Source organism: Protomyctophum bolini (genome assembly GCF_963924005.1).
Source record: "Protomyctophum bolini genome assembly, chromosome: 12".
NCBI classification, from domain to species: Eukaryota; Metazoa; Chordata; class Actinopteri; order Myctophiformes; family Myctophidae; genus Protomyctophum; species Protomyctophum bolini.
This window is the reverse complement of record NC_137873.1, coordinates 5,935,275-5,957,651: the sequence shown is the minus strand read 5'-3', so window position 1 is coordinate 5,957,651 and position 22,377 is coordinate 5,935,275. Positions and strand designations below refer to the sequence as shown.

Genomic DNA, 22,377 nt, shown 5'->3' with positions numbered 1-22,377 from the left:
GAATAAATGCCTAAATTGTAAACTTGAAGAGTTGCACCAAACACTGTATGTAGCCACTAGTCAGGGTGCTCTCGTTGCACCACTATAGCTATAGGGTCATATTCCACACCTTGCTGTTTGGCGGGAAATAGACATTGAAAAACATGTTTTTGTGAATGTAAAATGATACAAAAGGTTGTTTGTGAGACAGAGCACACGTTCCAAGAAGACAGAGATTGTGGGAGAGTTGCCAAACAAGTATAGCCACCAGTGGTACCTCTGTGTAGAAGGCCTTTATCATTGTTGTTTTTGGCAGCAAGATATGATATTAGTTTTAGTCGTAGCATCTTGAATAGTTTTCATTTAGTCTTAGTCACATTTTAGTCACCTGGAATATGTTTTAGTGTTAGTCTAGTTTTAGTCGACTAAATATCATACGGTTTTAGTCGACTATAAATCTACAGTTGATTTAGTCCAACAGAATGTGTTTTGGCGGGCCTTGACGCCGTCATAATCAAGAGGGCGTAATGATTTCTTTTATTTTAGTCGTGGGTGTTCACGGGGGATAGAGCAGGTGGCTACAAGCACAGCCCAGCATGCTGAGGGACAGGGAGGGCAAAGCATTTGAGAGAGAGAGAGAGAGAGAGACATTGGCTATTATTGGCTTTTGGCTCTATATTCAGCATGCAACCTAGTATAGCATCAGCCATTACGACACCATCAAGGCCCGCCAAAATATGTATTTTTGTCTTCTAAAGACTATAATGACTAAACCAAATCTAAACCTTCTTCCAAAAAAGAACACTGTCCAGAATCCAGCTATATGCAGGCTGTGGTGGAGTCCTAATATAGGTCTCTGAGCTGGCCTGATTTCATGGTCAAGTCTGGAAGGGACTTTTGATTGATTGATTGGTTGATGTAATGGATTGCTTAATCATTGCTCAGTTGATTTCCTTAATTGATTTAATACTTTATTAACCCATTTTGGGCGGGAACCCCTTTTGGTGTTTTACACTTTATGTTATAATTTAGCTATTGGAAAATAGCAGATCTACAAGCCTATACGAGCTTTTAGGTCTGCTATTTTTGAAAAATCGTAGAAATGCGGCGCAAATCTTTGAATACATATTTTGAAGTGAATGTTTTTAACTCGGGTCTAAATGGGTTAACAGTTCGCAAAATACAAAGAATACTATAGAAGACATCATCGATACTAGTAGCAGTGAAGGCCTATTCACAGAAAAAACTGTGTGGGATAATTTATTTTGGCAAGACTTGTGTAGGTTCAGCAGACAGCTTCTCTGTCCCACTATGTCGCCACACCTAGGAGACATTCCTAGGAGTCTTTGTATATCCATGTCCTTTTTGGCTTCAACCACTATCAGATTATGCAGTGCTATCCTTTATTCTGTCTAACATATAGTTCATATTATGTAAGTTATGATTATTTTCTTTGGTTCTCTTTTCTTTCCCATTTCAATTTGTTCTTTTAAAAAAAGTTTTGGATTTCATAAATTGACAGGTTTATTTTTTCTCAACTTTCACTTATCTTTTAGAAGATAACGATCTGCTTAGTTAGTCTGATAAATGTGCAGCACCCTTAGGGAGGTATAAAGCCCGGACTGGAGTCCTTTGAGGACGGAGTGGAGGCGAGATGGAGCCTGTCATCTGTGGAGAACCTTTTACTACTGATATTTTAATGCATCCTGAGGGAGACGCACGCACACACGCACTATCCTTACTGTAACGTGTGAATGAATGTGTTCTGTTGGCCTGCATTGAAGAATGTTGACTCCTAGGAGAAATAAAGTGGTATCGTACCACTTTGATAGTGGCTTAGTAAGTGCTTATCTTAGTAAGTGCTTATAATATTCTTCGGTATACTTGAATGTTAACCCATCTAGGAAAGAAAAACCTCATGTTTTTATATCAGTGGTTCTCATTATTTCATATCAAGGACCCCAAAAGTTATATGTAATATATGCCGCCGACCCCCATATGAAAATATGTCGTTCCAGGGACCCCGCCCCCCAGAAGCAACGGTTTGAGTTAAAAACTGAAACTCTGAAAGAATATATATTCAAAGATTTGAGGCACATTTTCACGATTTTTCAAAAATAGCAGACCTACAAGTTCATAGTGCGGCACTCGTTCCGCGCTATGAGCTTTGTAGATCTGTTATTTTCCAAAAGCTAAAGTATAACATAATACTTTAAAACACCAAAAGGGGTTCCCGCCCCAAAATGGATTCATTTAAGTCTGAGAATGTACTAAATGTAACACAATGGACACACACACACACACACACACACACACACACACACACACACACACACACACACACAAGGGTACATTTGGTAGTAGTTACAAATGGCTATACATTAACACAGTATTGGTAAATGGTGCACTTATCTAGCCAAGCCTTTATCCAAGGTGCTTTACATACTGTAGACTGTGCATTACATTCACCCATTCACACACCGATTACAGAGGAAACCATGCAGCAAGGCACACCAAACTGCACTTTGGCATCAATTAGGGGTTCAGAGTCTTGCTCAAGGACACCTCAACACTAACTCTGCAGGGGGAGCCCGGGTTCGAACTGGCAACCTTGCCGGTCACTCTACCCCTGAGCCACTGCTGCCTATTTTTACTCTGTGTATACGCTGTTGGTGCAATGCTGTGTTTTTTTTCCAGTTTTAACCTTCTGTATACTGTGTTGGTTTGGCCAGGAGGTGTTCAGACACTGTGGGCTGTATTCTGCGTGTCTTAAAGGGCCACTTCACCCCTGACACAACCTGATCTTATTTTAATTATGTTTAGGGCACTAGAAACACTTTCTCTGGGTTTTTCTGTGCGCAATCTCTGTTTTCAGATATCCTGGTAAATTCAGAATGTTATGTACGTCACTAACACGGTGGCCCCTCCCCTCCGGACTACAACAGTCTAACCTCGCGTCACCGTAGAGTATGCGCGTCACCTACACACGGCTACACCTACACCTGAAGACAGCCCCCCGAGGGGTGTCCGTTCCACCTACAACCCCAGGCCACCCCCACCGCTGCATTCCTCAGTTTGTTTGTGTACTAATATCATGGCGTCTGCAGTGCAAAGTTATACTGATCCACGGACTCCATGGACAATATTTATTTGAACCCGAATACACAGAAGAGGAGAGCCCTGGATATTTTTTACTTGATCAAGTAAGTATTTCTGTAGCCCTGAAACATGACTGTCATACGAGCGAGCGTCATGTGAACCATAGCATTTCTGCAAAGTGTAAACATTATGTAAACTTGCATAATCTAGCAATTGATTGCTTTAATGTGAGAGATTACGTTAGGGTAGTAGCTAGGCTATGTACATATGTGTATTTCAGACTGTTCAGAGTGTTGTAGTACTACTATATTTGTTTCATATCAAGATTCCAGTTCATAGACGCAGCCATGTTCTATCATATCGTTACGTTGGGACCCGAAAATAGAAGGTCTACAAGCTCACAGCGCATCGCGGATTTGAGTGACACTTTGTGAGCTTGTAGGTCTGATATTTGTGGTGCATCAATGACATGCATGCGTACAAAGTATAAATCAGGCTTCACGTCGGATAAATGATGGCCATAATTCTCTCATTTACAGGAATCAGGAGGACAGACAATACGGATGTCGTTTTCAGCCTTCAAAACGAGGAACTGCTGAAGAGTTGTGTTCACCTATAAAGAAGAACATTCCCTTTTCCAAGCCTTCATGTCATCATTTAAAAACTCGGAAAACCGCTATGAAGTTATCTAATAAAACGTTTACATGATGTGCACCTGCTTGCTGCTCATTGACTAATGACTATAGCCTATAGAAAAACAATGAAAAAAAGGTTGCACCCCAAATTCCATATAGTGTTCATTTGAACGATTTTCATTTGAATATGAAACGTACATTTTGTTTTATTATAAAATGCATTATATCTCCCTTCAATGTCAATCACAGACTTTCTTTATGGTGTGGGAATGACGAAACAATTCTGAGGAAAAACCTAGTGATACTATACTAATTTATATATTTAGTTTGCTTTGCTATAAAAAGCTACATGACAATTTTCAACATGCATGAAAAACAAGACGCGTCTGCAGCGGCTCTGTCTAATTCCTGAAGAGTGAATACTTTCTTCCAAAACAAATCCAACCGTTTACTGGTTCAAGAAAAAGGAGAAGCAGACTTCACGTTGTACAAGAAAGGGCTTCATGTCGTGTTTTTCAGTCATCCACTCCAAAAAAGCTAGCAAAAAGTGGGTATGAGTCAACGTCAGGTTTGTTGTTATTTTTGCAAAAAGTTCTGCAAGCTGTGAAGGTTGCCAGATCTTTGACTTTGTGAGAGAAATAAGCAACCATGTCCATGCAAAGTGCAAACAAGCCCAAAAACAATATGCACATATACTTTTGGTTATTTATATTATGCATATATTAGGCACATAAGCCGGCTATTTAAAAAAAAATCTTGAGTGGATAAAGTGCAAATGTGGAATATCTTTCAAACATTTTAACACATATCTAATACAGGGCACCATGGCACAAATTACGTGGAGAAATACAAATTAATTTGGGGGTCCTTGGCATGTTCATGGAGAACCACTGGTGTAAAAAACTTTTGGAAGAAAGCCCAAATATCAGTTCTACATTTTGAAACAAGCCAAAAAAAAGAATCAACCAGTGAACCACCAATATTTACAAGCAACAAAAATAAGCCTAAAGTTGCTTATGATAAGCAGACATGGCAACACTGGGGCACTTCCATGTGTATTTGTTGTTTGTAGAAAATGGGAGGATAAAGTCACACCTACATGCAGCCTCCCCCTGAGGAACAGCGCAGCAAAGCATTATGGGCATTGTAGGAATTCTGCAATCCAGTCAACCCCTAGTCAAATACACAGACTTCATTATTTTTCTGGTCAAAGGGTGCAAATTTCAAATTGTGCTACTGTTATCTATTACAAATAACATTAACATTAAAATAAGATCAGGTTGTGTCAGGGGTGAAGTGGCCCTTTAAGTACCAGGTCTTATTCCCTAACTTGAGTAAACTAAAGACCTGGAGGCGTGATCAATGCCATTTGTCTATGCTGAGTGGCCAAAGAGCATTGATCACGCCTCCAGGTCTTTAGTTTACTCAAGTTAGGGAATAAGACCTGGTACTTATAAGACACACAAAACACAGCCCTGTGTGAGAATGGCAGGTCACACGTTATACATTTTATTATATTTCAGATGGAAATATGTCTGCTTGCTGTTCTCCTAACATGATACATTTAGCCAAACATAATCTAATTACAACCGTATATACTGCGTATATATATGTGAAATTAAATATTTTCCACGTCTCCCCTTGGGGGAGACAGGGATATGTGGAAGCCCGCACAGCCTCCGTTAACAAATCATGCTGTGGAACTTATTGATCTCGCTGCAAAACCCTGAGCGCTATAATTTCACTCTCAGTTAAAGTATAGCGTTCAGGATTTTTGCAGTATTGGCTTTGTCACTAAAATGGCGTTTCAACCAGGGGGGCAGTCAGACAGATATTTTGTGAAGCCACTAAGGAAATGAAAGTTCATATAATGGCCTGTTGTGGCGCTGTCATTGGGCTCAAAAAAACCCATAGCCCCATAGAAGTCCATGTATTTGGGCCCAACTTCACCTAGACTGTATTACCTTAATAAACATGGTCATGAATACTTTTTGCTTCCAGTCACTAGTTTAAAGTCTCATTTATAATGTCATAATATTCTTTTTGGAAAATTATGGTCCCATTTATAAAAAAAATGACCATAAAGTAGAGGCATTTTCTGAGGGGCGTGGCTACCGTTACAGTCTATGAATGGGATCCCCCACCCACTCGAGTCAAAATATAAACCAACGAAGAAGAAGGGGGGAAGTCCCGCCTCGTTGTCTGGGCCAGCCAATGGGCCAGCTGGGCCCAAACGGATCTAGAAAGATGGCGACGTCCATTGCAAGGACTGACAGGCTTAATTTTATGTTCATGTTAGACCCGCGGAACGCTTTGTCCATATTTTTTACAGTCTATGGTTTCAACTCAAACCAAGTGAAGAGACTGAAGTTGGTGTGTGTGTGTGTGTGTGTGTGTGTGTGTGTGCGTGTGCGTGTGCGTGTGCGTGCGTGGCAGGGGACTTCCAGATTCAGATTGAGAGAACAGGCCTACAGAGAGTTTCTTCGCGCTAGCTGCCATTATACTCGTGATGGTTTTGTTGTGGCTCTGCTGCCAGTCTCCACATGCAGTCTGCTGTCGTTTAAGAGATAAACTCTTTAACTGCATGATTTCCAAGCCACGGTTTTCAAATCATTTCCAAAGACAGTGAGTGGTTATGAGCACATGTTGGGGTACATACTGTGAACAATGTCTTTTGTAGATGGATATATAGGCAAATACATATTGCTGCTTTTTTGGGAATTAACTCCTACCTTTTGTGTGTGTGTGTGTGTGTGTGTGTGTGTGTGTGTGTGTGTGTGTGTGTGTGTGTGTGTGTGTGTGTGTGTGTGTGTGTGTGTGTGTGTGTGCTCTGTATACTGAGCAAGGTTTTATTTCAATGCGTGTAATCCTTCAGCTCTTTCCGTTCTGCTGCTGCATGTTATTTCAAAAAAACGTTACATAATCATTCATTGGTGACTGGTGGTGACGAATTAATTTGCTATTTTTGTGACTTTCCGGTCGGCACACATCCTACTTTTCAGCCGAGCCAGTTCCGTTGTTCCCTTTGTTTGACGACGAGCCTCATCCAAAATCCTCTGGCAGGAAAAGACAAAAAAACCCTAAATGGGAAAAGGTGGAACACACAGCATGTCTCTGTCATTCTATCTGCTGAAGCTGCAGGGCTTTTAGAAGCTGTCAAGAGACTCGCCAGGCAGGCTCCAAACTCCCGCCAGAGATAATTATACAATACCTGAGTAAAGGAAGTATACTCTACGAAGTACTCTACGATCATCAGTCTATAATACAGTATATAATATCCATGAAACAACTAAATCCATAGTCTGTATTGAAACTTCATTGGATGCCAGCCGGGTCATGTGACGTGGCATGTGTCTATAATATCAGGGACTATATGTGACCAGATTTGACTGAGAGACTGCCATCACGCAGATTCCAGCTTTTCACCAGAGGAGAAAAACTTGTTTCCCCCTTTTTTTCAAAATGAGTTAATAGCACAGGCAGACTCTTCACATACTAACTAGAGCATGTCTGAAATAAGTGTCAGGGCTGAAATCAACATGTAAATATGAAATAATTAGATTTAGCTATATTTCCCTGCAGCCTTATTGACTGTCTGTCTGTCTGTCAGTCAGTGTGTCACCATCCGTGACCTGTTCTGTCACCCTGCTGTTTTCATCTGTTCCTCGTTTCTTCCAGGGAGGAGGGGGGGGGGCACTGTTCTGCTGCGGTTGCTCGGTTTGTGGGGGTTTGAGGTTTGAGAAAGTGGTTTATGGTTGAAGAAAAGTATAGTTTTGAGTTACCAGGACTATTGCTAATGATGTTGGCCATAAAACATGGATTGCTGCATCCCTGAGAGAGACTTTGAGGAGGCCGTTTGATGTCTCTGAAGGCCATTTTGTGGACTGAGTGCTGATGCCTTAAGGCGCCTTTCAAGGACACGCCCTGCTGCCTTGGTGTTCCGCAGCTGGCTGGTGTACTATAATGAGGCTGAGTGTGAAACTGTGACGGTCCGTGTCTGTGTCTGTATTGAGCCGTGAGTGTCGAGGAGATTGCACAATGATTTATTGTAGTAAGCTGAAGAATTGATGAAGAATCCATTCCATTCTTTCTGAAGAATGGATGGTCCAGGGTCAGGGTGTCGATGTCGGCTGGATGTGTTTGAAGTTTCTGAAGTTGGTTTTGGCGTTTGGGTTTTGGTGTGGGAGGGAGGGAGTGGAATAGAGTGTCATTTAAAAAAAAATATTTATTCATGAGACGATTTCGCCACGGGAAAAAAGCCAACTCGAGTCGTGACAAATCATGACAGCAAAAACACAACATTTTGGGCCGAACAAATCATTTCAAAAGTGTTGTATAACATGCCGTTTTCTTCTTCTTTCTAATTATTTGTTCGGCCCGAAATTGAATATGGAAAGCAACGTGTTTCATGGTGTTTCAGAACCATGGACAGCAACATGTTTCATGGTGTTTCAGAACCATGGACAGCAACATGTTTCATGGTGTTTCAGAACCATGGACAGCAACATGTTTCATGGTGTTAGTTTCAGAACCATGGACGGCAACATGTTTCATGGTGTTCATTTCAGAACCATGAACAGCAACATGTTTCATGGTGTTCATTTCAGAACCATGGACAGCAACATGTTTCATGGTGTTAGTTTCAGAACCATGGACAGCAACATGTTTCATGGTGTTAGTTTCAGAACCATGGACAGCAACATGTTTCATGGTGTTTCAGAACCATGGACAGCAACATGTTTCATGGTGTTTCAGAACCATGGACAGCAACATGTTGCATGGTGTTAGTTTCAGAACCATGGACAGCAACATGTTTCATGGTGTTTCAGAACCATGGACAGCAACATGTTTCATGGTGTTTCAGAACCATGGACAGCAACATGTTTCATGGTGTTTCAGAACCATGGACAGCAACATGTTTCATGGTGTTCGTTTCAGAACCATGGACAGCAACATGTTTCATGGTGTTTCAGAACCATGGACAGCAACATGTTGCATGGTGTTAGTTTCAGAACCATGGACAGCAACATGTTTCATGGTGTTTCAGAACCATGGACAGCAACATGTTTCATGGTGTTTCAGAACCATGGACAGCAACATGTTTCATGGTGTTTCAGGACCATGGACAGCAACATGTTTCATGGTGTTTCAGAACCATGGACAGCAACATGTTGCATGGTGTTAGTTTCAGAACCATGGACAGCAACATGTTTCATGGTGTTTCAGGACCATGGACAGCAACATGTTTCATGGTGTTTCAGAACCATGTACAGCAACATGTTTCATGGTGTTAGTTTCAGAACCATGAACAGCAACATGTTTCATGGTGTTTCAGAACCATGGACAGCAACATGTTTCATGGTGTTTCAGGACCATGGACAGCGTCTGTATTTCGTCCCTGCTGAGACGCATGGCAAGCTTGAACTAAGTCTGTTCAGACGGCGGGACAGACAGACAGACAGACATGTCCTGGCGTGTACACAAACCCCACTGTCTGTGCTTATTGGCCATGTTGGTTTTCTTAGGTGTGAAATGTAGGGTTTCAGATGGCCTTTGTGTCTTTTATTTTATTTTATCCCACGATTTTGTAACCCATTTTTCACCCCTGTGTCAATCATCTAATGTGATCCTGGGCTCTATACACACCCTCCACCAACCTAGTCCCCATATATGGGGGACAAGGGGAGAGCAACGGACTTGAACTCATGCTTCCTTCATGCCTGAGTGTCCAAGTTGCTCCTTTACACCTGACAGGGGGGGAGTTTCCCTGGTTGGACGTAGCGCGTGGAAGGAACACGTTATTCCAACCAGTTTGGCCTTCGTGTCTTTAAAGCATTCATAAATATTCAGTAGTTATTTTTTCTTTCTTTCTTTTTTCTTTTACATGTCTTGCCAGGGCTCCGTATGTGGCTCTCTGTGGTGCTTTAAGGCGACACTTGCAGTATTTGAATTTAAGCTGAATTTAAGCTGCTGCTATTCTGCTGTTCCAGCAGACATTCTTAAGTTGCTCAGGGTTTTTGTCAGAGCGTCGGCTAAGTGGCCCGTCGGTGAAGAAATTAAGCAGGACCAGGCAACAGAAGTAATTGGAACAGAAATGAGGAAATAATAGTGTTTTTGGCGTTTTTTTTTTTACTTTTCATACACTTAATACACTTTTTGTTAATACTGTGGATATGCACACGTGGCATTCAAGCAAAGCAAAGCCCCACATTCTTAACCCATCTTGAGCGGGAACCCCTTTTGGTGGTTACATACATTGTTAAAATTTAGCTATTGAAAAATAGCAGATCTATACAAGCTCATAGCGCGCCACCGAGTGGCGCGCTATGAGCTTGTATAGGTCTGCTATTTTTGAAAAAAATCGTAAAAATGTGGCGCAAATCCTGACAGAAAACTGTCAGAATTTAGAAGACATTTTATAAATTTCGACGTCAGGCCTAAATGGGTTAAGCTTCAGCCCTTGAGGATAATTTAACGAAAAGGAAACTCACTCACGCTTTTTGGATGTACCACTGCGTGGCACAGCGCTTGGCAGCAAGCCGGGCCGTTCTGCAGAGCGCTCTCTAACAGCGCCAGGCTGTTCTGTTCAGGCTCGCTGATTAAGAGTCCGGCAGGTATTATTCAACCTTTTCTATTCATTCTTTTCTCATCACTGCCCTGCCGTGCCCAGAGAGACAGAGAGACGGAGAGACAGAGAGACGGAGAGACAGAGACAGAGAGAGAGAGAGAGAGAGTTGGGCCTTGTAAATGTCAAAACTCCACCGAGATAACGATTCAGCCTCGTGTTTCCCGACTCATTTTAACCCATTCTGACCTGAGATCAGATTAAAAAAAATGTCTTCTACATCCTGACAGTTTTCCATTCTGACCTGAGATCAGATTCTAAAAAATGTCTTCTACATCCGGACAGTTTTCCATTCTGACCTGAGATCAGATTCTAAAAAATGTCTTCTACGTCAGTCGTTCTTCGATGCTATTCAAAAATAGCAGATCTACAAGCTCGTAGCGCGCCACTCGCTCATAGCGCGCCACCGAGTGGCGCGCTACGAGCTTGTAGATCTGCTATTTTTTCAATGGCTATAAAGCACGACATGATGCTATAACACCAAAAGGGGTTCCCGTCCAGAATGGGTTAACACGTGGAGAACACGGTCGGGCGAGATAAGGTACACTCACCACTTATTATTTCCTCCGGGGCTCTTTTTTCCTTTTCTTCTCCAGCGGCGCTCAGTCGGTGCTGCCGGAGAAGCTACCGTTCCGTCTCATTATATCAGAGCTCGGGTGAACTGAAGTCATTCAGATGAATACAGGAGTCTATAGTCTCAGTATAGTCTTTATATGTCAGTGGTTCCCATATAATGGGGTCCGGGGGCCCCCGGGGACCCCCATCCATGGGGGTCCTTGAGGGAGTTATTCCAGGGGGTTCCACCCACTCCCAGCGGAATGATAGTTAGGAACCAAATGGTCCCCTTATGGGTCTGTAACTCTGAGTTAAATCAAAGGAGCATTCAGTGATTTGGGTCTGCCCCGGTAACAAGATGTTGCACATGCACGCACTACAGTGACACACACACACACACACACACACACACTCACAATTGAATTATTTTATTTGGTCCACACTTTAAAAGCAAAATGCACAAGGACACAAACATTATGGGTGCAGTTATGTTACAATCACAAGCCTATGACTCATGTCTTGCGGAATCATGAATGATACAGCAAGAATGTCACTCTGATAGCCATATTCGTTCACATGACGGTGCTCAGGACTAGGCGTATAGTCTCATATGGTGGCATAGACGGTATACAACAGGGACAGTTACGACACCTCGCAAGTCCTTCTGCCTCATCCTCTGGACACTCCCAAGCTGTCGAGAGTTCGGAAACGCTCCCACGGACGGTCTCTGACGTTTATAATAAACTATACACTCTCAGAGTTAAATTAACATTGATTTTACAATATAAATTGGGGTCCTAGAGATATAGAAATGCTATTAAATGGGGGGTCTGTAGACTCATTTGCATGTCAAACTATGGGGGTCCTTGAAATGCAACGGGTTGAGAATCCCACCAGCTCAGTCCCATCAGTACACATGCCGAACTCAAAGCCGTGCTGCTCATGTATACGCTGAGTTGGCGCTGCCCGGAGCTGAACCCATGACCTCGTGGTCCAAAAGGCCAGAGCTCTATATACTGACTGAGCTATACCCAGACACCTCCGGGCTGATGTAATGTAACAGTGCAGTCAGTGATGCATTGTATTGCATATAGAGGCCATTGCGTCGTGTCGTTTGTCTTGTCTCCTGCTGCGTTCCTACACCCCGGGGCTGAAGAGGACATTAGCTATATATATATACACACTCTTTGAATGGAGATTCCGTCTGGTGCATTAAAGGGGACCAGACACACAGTGTCTTTTATTATATAAACAGTCGTGGAGACAAAGAGCTGAGCCAATGGAGGGAGCGGAGAAGTGGGGAGACGTGTGAGAATTTTGGCTGGTTGTGAACATGCACGCACGCACACACGCAGTCCTGACAATGCACCATGGTGATGTTTAAATATCCTGTGAATATCCAGTCTTAAACCTAGAACTTATCTTCTTTTTTATATATATATATATATATATCCCACGAACCCATTTTTCACCCCTGTGTCAATCATCTAATGTGATCCTGGGCTCTACACACCCTCCACCAACCTAGTCCTCATATATGGGGGACAAGGGGAGAGCAACGGACTTGAACTCATGCTTCCTTCATGCCTGAGTGTCCAAGTTGCTCCTTTTACACCTGACAGGGGGGAGTTTCCCTGGTTGGACGTATAGCGCGTGGAAGGAACACGTTATTCCAACCAGTTCCTTTCCCCCTCCATCAGGCGCCCCGGCTGGCCAGGGGGAGGCAGTTTAGAACTTATCTTCTTGATAAATATTGTGCTTTTACTCCACATGCAATTATCCGACAACTTTAGTTACTTACGTACATTTGGATTATTATTTCTCATTATGCGTTTTTACGACCACCCTGCCCTCCTGTTATATAACGACCACCCTGCCCCCCTGTTTTATATAACGACCACCTGTTTTATATAACTATCAAAGTGTATGAGGCGTGTTTTATATCGCCCAATAACTATCAAAGTGTACGAGGCGTGGGAAGTCGTCCTCTGACACTTCCGACTCAATCCGTAGCATGGCTGGTTTTATTAACGAGCGCGATTAAACTCTCACGGTCATTTAATCGATAGGACATTGCATGGGCAGCCCAGTCATCTAATACAGGGGGTGTATCCGCACTTTTTTGACTTGAGAGCTATACTTTAAAAAATCACACACGTGTGAACTGAGTGGTGCAATTCCCCCCCCCCCCCCCCCCCCCCCCCCTCTCTCTCTCTCTCTCTCTCTCATTAGAGACACAGCACTACCCCTCTCTCTGTTTCTGGCGCCCCCTACTGCTATTAATACGTCACATACTCGTGCTCATTGAGGTACACAAACAGGTACACAAACGGGTACATACACGGACATTGCTGGTTGTAGGAGTGGTTGCACCACTCAAAAATGACCAGCAAAACAAGATCTACCGACCAGAAGATTATCCCATTGCTGAAAATTTACCCGAAGGGGCTTTTGAATAGCAGTGCTGGAGTTACATAATAAGACAAACACCCTCGGAATGAGATATAGAGGGGGGGGATTGTAATTGGTACTGTTTTGTTTTGTATAACTTATAACAAAGGGGTTTTTTGTATAACAAACCAAAAACCCTCTTAACCATTATGTTCTGCTCTGTGATTGGTTGACAGAGGTGTGCGACAGCCCGCTGGTGTCCAATCTGCCGCCGTCGTCCTTCGGAAGCTCCTCCCAGTTGTCCAACAGCCACGGTCCGGGCTTCGCTAAACTCAACAGGAGAGAAGGTAAGGGGGTGTGTGTGTGTGTGTGTGTGTGTGTGTGCGCGTCCAATCATGTGAGTTCGGTCTTAGCTACTCCAGAGCGAGAGTCTGTTGAGGTTGACCCATGAGGCATTCCGTGACAAGTCGCACCCAGGAGGGTTGGTTGGTTTGAAGGAGAGTTGATGAACTTCCTCAACGTGGATGTACGTATATAGATTTTGGACCATTGGTTGTTCCAGCAGTCAAGGATCCATCCAGGGTGTGTTAGGGCTCGTGGTGAAGAGTCTCCTATAGCCTCGGTGGAGTCAAGGATCCACCCAGGGTGTGTTAGGGCTCGTGGTGAAGAGTCTCCTATAGCCTCGGTGGAGTCAAGGATCCATCCAGAGTGTGTTAGGGCTCGTGGTGAAGAGTCTCCTATAGCCTCGGTGGAGTCAAGGATCCATCCAGAGTGTGTTAGGGCTCGTGGTGAAGAGTCTCCTATAGCCTCGGTGGAGTCAAGGATCCATCCAGAGTGTGTTAGGGCTCGTGGTGAAGAGTCTCCTATAGCCTCGGTGGAGTCAAGGATCCATCCAGGGTGTGTTAGGGCTCGTGGTGAAGAGTCTCCTATAGCCTCGATGGAGTCAAGGATCCATCCAGGGTGTGTTAGGGCTCGTGGTGAAGAGTCTCCTATAGCCTCGGTGGAGTCAAGGATCTATCCAGGGTGTGTTAGGGCTCGTGGTGAAGAGTCCCCTAGCCTCGGTGGAGTCAAGGATCCGTCCAGGGTGTGTTAGGGCTTGTGGTGAAGAGTCTCCTATAGCCTCGGTGGAGTCAAGGATCTATCCAGGGTGTGTTAGGGCTCGTGGTGAAGAGTCCCCTAGCCTCGGTGGAGTCAAGGATCCATCCAGGGTGTGTTAGGGCTCGTGGTGAAGAGTCTCCTATAGCCTCGGTGGAGTCAAGGATCCATCCAGGGTGTGTTAGGGCTCGTGGTGAAGAGTCTCCTATAGCCTCGGTGGAGTCAAGGATCCATCCAGGGTGTGTTAGGGCTCGTGGTAAAGAGTCTCCTATAGCCTCGGTAGAGTCAAGGATCCATCCAGGGTGTGTTAGGGCTCGTGGTGAAGAGTCTCCTATAGCCTCCGTGGAGTCAAGGATCCATCCAGGGTGTGTTAGGGCTCGTGGTGAAGAGTCTCCTATAGCCTCGGTGGAGTCAAGGATCCATCCAGGGTGTGTTAGGGCTCGTGGTGAAGAGTCTCCTATAGCCTCGGTGGAGTCAAGGATCCATCCAGGGTGTGTTAGGGCTCGTGGTGAAGAGTCTCCTATAGCCTCGATGGAGTCAAGGATCCATCCAGGGTGTGTTAGGGCTCGTGGTGAAGAGTCTCCTATAGCCTCGGTGGAGTCAAGGATCTATCCAGGGTGTGTTAGGGCTCGTGGTGAAGAGTCCCCTAGCCTCGGTGGAGTCAAGGATCCATCCAGGGTGTGTTAGGGCTCGTGGTGAAGAGTCTCCTATAGCCTCGGTGGAGTCAAGGATCCATCCAGGGTGTGTTAGGGCTCGTGGTGAAGAGTCTCCTATAGCCTCGGTGGAGTCAAGGATCCATCCAGGGTGTGTTAGGGCTCGTGGTGAAGAGTCTCCTATAGCCTCGGTGGAGTCAAGGATCCATCCAGGGTGTGTTAGGGCTCGTGGTAAAGAGTCTCCTATAGCCTCGGTAGAGTCAAGGATCCATCCAGGGTGTGTTAGGGCTCGTGGTAAAGAGTCTCCTATAGCCTCGGTAGAGTCAAGGATCCATCCAGGGTGTGTTAGGGCTCGTGGTAAAGAGTCTCCTATAGCCTCGGTAGAGTCAAGGATCCATCCAGGGTGTGTTAGGGCTCGTGGTGAAGAGTCTCCTATAGCCTCGGTGGAGTCAAGGATCCATCCAGGGTGTGTTAGGGCTCGTGGTGAAGAGTCTCCTATAGCCTCGGTGGAGTCAAGGATCCATCCAGGGTGTGTTAGGGCTCGTGGTGAAGAGTCTCCTATAGCCTCGGTGGAGTCAAGGATCCATCCAGGGTGTGTTAGGGCTCGTGGTGAAGAGTCTCCTATAGCCTCGGTAGAGTCAAGGATCCATCCAGGGTGTGTTAGGGCTCGTGGTAAAGAGTCTCCTATAGCCTCGGTAGAGTCAAGGATCCATCCAGGGTGTGTTAGGGCTCGTGGTAAAGAGTCTCCTATAGCCTCGGTAGAGTCAAGGATCCATCCAGGGTGTGTTAGGGCTCGTGGTAAAGAGTCTCCTATAGCCTCGGTAGAGTCAAGGATCCATCCAGGGTGTGTTAGGGCTCGTGGTGAAGAGTCTCCTATAGCCTCGGTGGAGTCAAGGATCCATCCAGGGTGTGTTAGGGCTCGTGGTGAAGAGTCTCCTATAGCCTCGGTGGAGTCAAGGATCCATCCAGGGTGTGTTAGGGCTCGTGGTGAAGAGTCTCCTATAGCCTCGGTGGAGTCAAGGATCCATCCAGGGTGTGTTAGGGCTCGTGGTGAAGAGTCTCCTATAGCCTCGATGGAGTCAAGGATCCATCCAGGGTGTGTTAGGGCTCGTGGTGAAGAGTCTCCTATAGCCTCGGTGGAGTCAAGGATCTATCCAGGGTGTGTTAGGGCTCGTGGTGAAGAGTCCCCTAGCCTCGGTGGAGTCAAGGATCCGTCCAGGGTGTGTTAGGGCTTGTGGTGAAGAGTCTCCTATAGCCTCGGTGGAGTCAAGGATCTATCCAGGGTGTGTTAGGGCTCGTGGTGAAGAGTCCCCTAGCCTCGGTGGAGTCAAGGATCCATCCAGGGTGTGTTAGGGCTCGTGGTGAAGAGTCTCCTATAGCCTCGGTGGAGTCAAGGATCCATCCAGGGTGTGTTAGGGCTCGTGGTGAAGAGTCTCCTATAGCCTCGGTGGAGTCAAGGATCCATCCAGGGTGTGTTAGGGCTCGTGGTAAAGAGTCTCCTATAGCCTCGGTAGAGTCAAGGATCCATCCAGGGTGTGTTAGGGCTCGTGGTGAAGAGTCTCCTATAGCCTCGGTGGAGTCAAGGATCCATCCAGGGTGTGTTAGGGCTCGTGGTGAAGAGTCTCCTATAGCCTCGGTGGAGTCAAGGATCCATCCAGGGTGTGTTAGGGCTCGTGGTGAAGAGTCTCCTATAGCCTCGGTGGAGTCAAGGATCCATCCAGGGTGTGTTAGGGCTCGTGGTGAAGAGTCTCCTATAGCCTCGGTGGAGTCAAGGATCCATCCAGGGTGTGTTAGGGCTCGTGGTGAAGAGTCTCCTATAGCCTCGGTGGAGTCAAGGATCCATCCAGGGTGTGTTAGGGCTCGTGGTGAAGAGTCTCCTATAGCCTCGATGGAGTCAAGGATCCATCCAGGGTGTGTTAGGGCTCGTGGTGAAGAGTCTCCTATAGCCTCGGTGGAGTCAAGGATCTATCCAGGGTGTGTTAGGGCTCGTGGTGAAGAGTCCCCTAGCCTCGGTGGAGTCAAGGATCCGTCCAGGGTGTGTTAGGGCTTGTGGTGAAGAGTCTCCTATAGCCTCGGTGGAGTCAAGGATCTATCCAGGGTGTGTTAGGGCTCGTGGTGAAGAGTCCCCTAGCCTCGGTGGAGTCAAGGATCCATCCAGGGTGTGTTAGGGCTCGTGGTGAAGAGTCTCCTATAGCCTCGGTGGAGTCAAGGATCCATCCAGGGTGTGTTAGGGCTCGTGGTGAAGAGTCTCCTATAGCCTCGGTGGAGTCAAGGATCCATCCAGGGTGTGTTAGGGCTCGTGGTAAAGAGTCTCCTATAGCCTCGGTAGAGTCAAGGATCCATCCAGGGTGTGTTAGGGCTCGTGGTGAAGAGTCTCCTATAGCCTCCGTGGAGTCAAGGATCCATCCAGGGTGTGTTAGGGCTCGTGGTGAAGAGTCTCCTATAGCCTCGGTGGAGTCAAGGATCCATCCAGGGTGTGTTAGGGCTCGTGGTGAAGAGTCTCCTATAGCCTCGGTGGAGTCAAGGATCCATCCAGGGTGTGTTAGGGCTCGTGGTGAAGAGTCTCCTATAGCCTCGATGGAGTCAAGGATCCATCCAGGGTGTGTTAGGGCTCGTGGTGAAGAGTCTCCTATAGCCTCGGTGGAGTCAAGGATCTATCCAGGGTGTGTTAGGGCTCGTGGTGAAGAGTCCCCTAGCCTCGGTGGAGTCAAGGATCCATCCAGGGTGTGTTAGGGCTCGTGGTGAAGAGTCTCCTATAGCCTCGGTGGAGTCAAGGATCCATCCAGGGTGTGTTAGGGCTCGTGGTGAAGAGTCTCCTATAGCCTCGGTGGAGTCAAGGATCCATCCAGGGTGTGTTAGGGCTCGTGGTGAAGAGTCTCCTATAGCCTCGGTGGAGTCAAGGATCCATCCAGGGTGTGTTAGGGCTCGTGGTAAAGAGTCTCCTATAGCCTCGGTAGAGTCAAGGATCCATCCAGGGTGTGTTAGGGCTCGTGGTAAAGAGTCTCCTATAGCCTCGGTAGAGTCAAGGATCCATCCAGGGTGTGTTAGGGCTCGTGGTAAAGAGTCTCCTATAGCCTCGGTAGAGTCAAGGATCCATCCAGGGTGTGTTAGGGCTCGTGGTGAAGAGTCTCCTATAGCCTCGGTGGAGTCAAGGATCCATCCAGGGTGTGTTAGGGCTCGTGGTGAAGAGTCTCCTATAGCCTCGGTGGAGTCAAGGATCCATCCAGGGTGTGTTAGGGCTCGTGGTGAAGAGTCTCCTATAGCCTCGGTGGAGTCAAGGATCCATCCAGGGTGTGTTAGGGCTCGTGGTGAAGAGTCTCCTATAGCCTCGGTAGAGTCAAGGATCCATCCAGGGTGTGTTAGGGCTCGTGGTAAAGAGTCTCCTATAGCCTCGGTAGAGTCAAGGATCCATCCAGGGTGTGTTAGGGCTCGTGGTAAAGAGTCTCCTATAGCCTCGGTAGAGTCAAGGATCCATCCAGGGTGTGTTAGGGCTCGTGGTAAAGAGTCTCCTATAGCCTCGGTAGAGTCAAGGATCCATCCAGGGTGTGTTAGGGCTCGTGGTGAAGAGTCTCCTATAGCCTCGGTGGAGTCAAGGATCCATCCAGGGTGTGTTAGGGCTCGTGGTGAAGAGTCTCCTATAGCCTCGGTGGAGTCAAGGATCCATCCAGGGTGTGTTAGGGCTCGTGGTGAAGAGTCTCCTATAGCCTCGGTGGAGTCAAGGATCCATCCAGGGTGTGTTAGGGCTCGTGGTGAAGAGTCTCCTATAGCCTCGATGGAGTCAAGGATCCATCCAGGGTGTGTTAGGGCTCGTGGTGAAGAGTCTCCTATAGCCTCGGTGGAGTCAAGGATCTATCCAGGGTGTGTTAGGGCTCGTGGTGAAGAGTCCCCTAGCCTCGGTGGAGTCAAGGATCCGTCCAGGGTGTGTTAGGGCTTGTGGTGAAGAGTCTCCTATAGCCTCGGTGGAGTCAAGGATCTATCCAGGGTGTGTTAGGGCTCGTGGTGAAGAGTCCCCTAGCCTCGGTGGAGTCAAGGATCCATCCAGGGTGTGTTAGGGCTCGTGGTGAAGAGTCTCCTATAGCCTCGGTGGAGTCAAGGATCCATCCAGGGTGTGTTAGGGCTCGTGGTGAAGAGTCTCCTATAGCCTCGGTGGAGTCAAGGATCCATCCAGGGTGTGTTAGGGCTCGTGGTAAAGAGTCTCCTATAGCCTCGGTAGAGTCAAGGATCCATCCAGGGTGTGTTAGGGCTCGTGGTGAAGAGTCTCCTATAGCCTCGGTGGAGTCAAGGATCCATCCAGGGTGTGTTAGGGCTCGTGGTGAAGAGTCTCCTATAGCCTCGGTGGAGTCAAGGATCCATCCAGGGTGTGTTAGGGCTCGTGGTGAAGAGTCTCCTATAGCCTCGGTGGAGTCAAGGATCCATCCAGGGTGTGTTAGGGCTCGTGGTGAAGAGTCTCCTATAGCCTCGGTGGAGTCAAGGATCCATCCAGGGTGTGTTAGGGCTCGTGGTGAAGAGTCTCCTATAGCCTCGGTGGAGTCAAGGATCCATCCAGGGTGTGTTAGGGCTCGTGGTGAAGAGTCTCCTATAGCCTCGGTGGAGTCAAGAATCCATCCAGAGTGTGTTAGGGCTCGTGGTGAAGAGTCTCCTATAGCCTCGGTGGAGTCAAGGATCCATCCAGGGTGTGTTAGGGCTCGTGGTGAAGAGTCTCCTATAGCCTCGGTAGAGTCAAGGATCCATCCAGAGTGTGTTAGGGCTCGTGGTGAAGAGTCTCCTATAGCCTCGGTGGAGTCAAGGATCCATCCAGGGTGTGTTAGGGCTCGTGGTGAAGAGTCTCCTATAGCCTCGGTGGAGTCAAGGATCCATCCAGGGTGTGTTAGGGCTCGTGGTGAAGAGTCTCCTATAGCCTCGGTGGAGTCAAGGATCCATCCAGGGTGTGTTAGGGCTCGTGGTGAAGAGTCTCCTATAGCCTCGGTGGAGTCAAGGATCCATCCAGGGTGTGTTAGGGCTCGTGGTGAAGAGTCTCCTATAGCCTCGGTGGAGTCAAGGATCCATCCAGGGTGTGTTAGGGCTCGTGGTGAAGAGTCTCCTATAGCCTCGGTGGAGTCAAGGATCCATCCAGGGTGTGTTAGGGCTCGTGGTGAAGAGTCTCCTATAGCCTCGGTGGAGTCAAGGATCCATCCAGGGTGTGTTAGGGCTCGTGGTGAAGAGTCTCCTATAGCCTCGGTGGAGTCAAGGATCCATCCAGGGTGTGTTAGGGCTCGTGGTAAAGAGTCTCCTATAGCCTCGGTGGAGTCAAGGATCCATCCAGGGTGTGTTAGGGCTCGTGGTGAAGAGTCTCCTATAGCCTCGGTGGAGTCAAGGATCCATCCAGGGTGTGTTAGGGCTCGTGGTGAAGAGTCTCCTATAGCCTCGGTGGAGTCAAGGATCCATCCAGGGTGTGTTAGGGCTCGTGGTGAAGAGTCTCCTATAGCCTCGGTGGAGTCAAGGATCCATCCAGGGTGTGTTAGGGCTCGTGGTGAAGAGTCTCCTATAGCCTCGGTGGAGTCAAGGATCCATCCAGGGTGTGTTAGGGCTCGTGGTGAAGAGTCTCCTATAGCCTCGGTAGAGTCAAGGATCCATCCAGGGTGTGTTAGGGCTCGTGGTGAAGAGTCTCCTATAGCCTCGGTGGAGTCAAGGATCCATCCAGGGTGTGTTAGGGCTCGTGGTGAAGAGTCTCCTATAGCCTCGGTGGAGTCAAGGATCCATCCAGGGTGTGTTAGGGCTCGTGGTGAAGAGTCTCCTATAGCCTCGGTGGAGTCAAGGATCCATCCAGGGTGTGTTAGGGCTCGTGGTGAAGAGTCTCCTATAGCCTCGGTGGAGTCAAGGATCCATCCAGGGTGTGTTAGGGCTCGTGGTGAAGAGTCTCCTATAGCCTCGGTGGAGTCAAGGATCCATCCAGGGTGTGTTAGGGCTCGTGGTAAAGAGTCTCCTATAGCCTCGGTGGAGTCAAGGATCCATCCAGGGTGTGTTAGGGCTCGTGGTGAAGAGTCTCCTATAGCCTCGGTGGAGTCAAGGATCCATCCAGGGTGTGTTAGGGCTCGTGGTGAAGAGTCTCCTATAGCCTCGGTGGAGTCAAGGATCCATCCAGGGTGTGTTAGGGCTCGTGGTGAAGAGTCTCCTATAGCCTCGGTGGAGTCAAGGATCCATCCAGGGTGTGTTAGGGCTCGTGGTGAAGAGTCTCCTATAGCCTCGGTGGAGTCAAGGATCCATCCAGGGTGTGTTAGGGCTCGTGGTGAAGAGTCTCCTATAGCCTCGGTGGAGTCAAGGATCCATCCAGGGTGTGTTAGGGCTCGTGGTGAAGAGTCTCCTATAGCCTCGGTGGAGTCAAGGATCCATCCAGGGTGTGTTAGGGCTCGTGGTGAAGAGTCTCCTATAGCCTCGGTGGAGTCAAGGATCCATCCAGGGTGTGTTAGGGCTCGTGGTGAAGAGTCTCCTATAGCCTCGGTAGAGTCAAGGATCCATCCAGGGTGTGTTAGGGCTCGTGGTGAAGAGTCTCCTATAGCCTCGGTGGAGTCAAGGATCCATCCAGGGTGTGTTAGGGCTCGTGGTGAAGAGTCTCCTATAGCCTCGGTGGAGTCAAGGATCCATCCAGGGTGTGTTAGGGCTCGTGGTGAAGAGTCTCCTATAGCCTCGGTGGAGTCAAGGATCCATCCAGGGTGTGTTAGGGCTCGTGGTGAAGAGTCTCCTATAGCCTCGGTGGAGTCAAGGATCCATCCAGGGTGTGTTAGGGCTCGTGGTGAAGAGTCTCCTATAGCCTCGGTGGAGTCAAGGATCCATCCAGGGTGTGTTAGGGCTCGTGGTAAAGAGTCTCCTATAGCCTCGGTGGAGTCAAGGATCCATCCAGGGTGTGTTAGGGCTCGTGGTGAAGAGTCTCCTATAGCCTCGGTGGAGTCAAGGATCCATCCAGGGTGTGTTAGGGCTCGTGGTGAAGAGTCTCCTATAGCCTCGGTGGAGTCAAGGATCCATCCAGGGTGTGTTAGGGCTCGTGGTGAAGAGTCTCCTATAGCCTCGGTGGAGTCAAGGATCCATCCAGGGTGTGTTAGGGCTCGTGGTGAAGAGTCTCCTATAGCCTCGGTGGAGTCAAGGATCCATCCAGGGTGTGTTAGGGCTCGTGGTGAAGAGTCTCCTATAGCCTCGGTAGAGTCAAGGATCCATCCAGGGTGTGTTAGGGCTCGTGGTGAAGAGTCTCCTATAGCCTCGGTGGAGTCAAGGATCCATCCAGGGTGTGTTAGGGCTCGTGGTGAAGAGTCTCCTATAGCCTCGGTGGAGTCAAGGATCCATCCAGGGTGTGTTAGGGCTCGTGGTGAAGAGT

At 47.6% G+C, this 22,377-nt stretch overlaps 1 protein-coding gene across 1 annotated transcript in view; it reads left to right on the top strand.

Annotated features, from left to right (window-relative positions):
• Nucleotides 1-22,377, top strand: part of LOC308325437 (contactin-associated protein-like 4) — a gene marked incomplete at both ends in the record, with an annotated part of 161,283 nt that overhangs the window by 33,316 nt on the left and 105,590 nt on the right. The window contains one exon of the mRNA XM_080777929.1: nt 13,521-13,631. Within this exon, the coding sequence (XP_080634055.1) occupies nt 13,521-13,631 (111 nt within the window). The remainder of the gene's footprint in view (nt 1-13,520; nt 13,632-22,377) is intronic.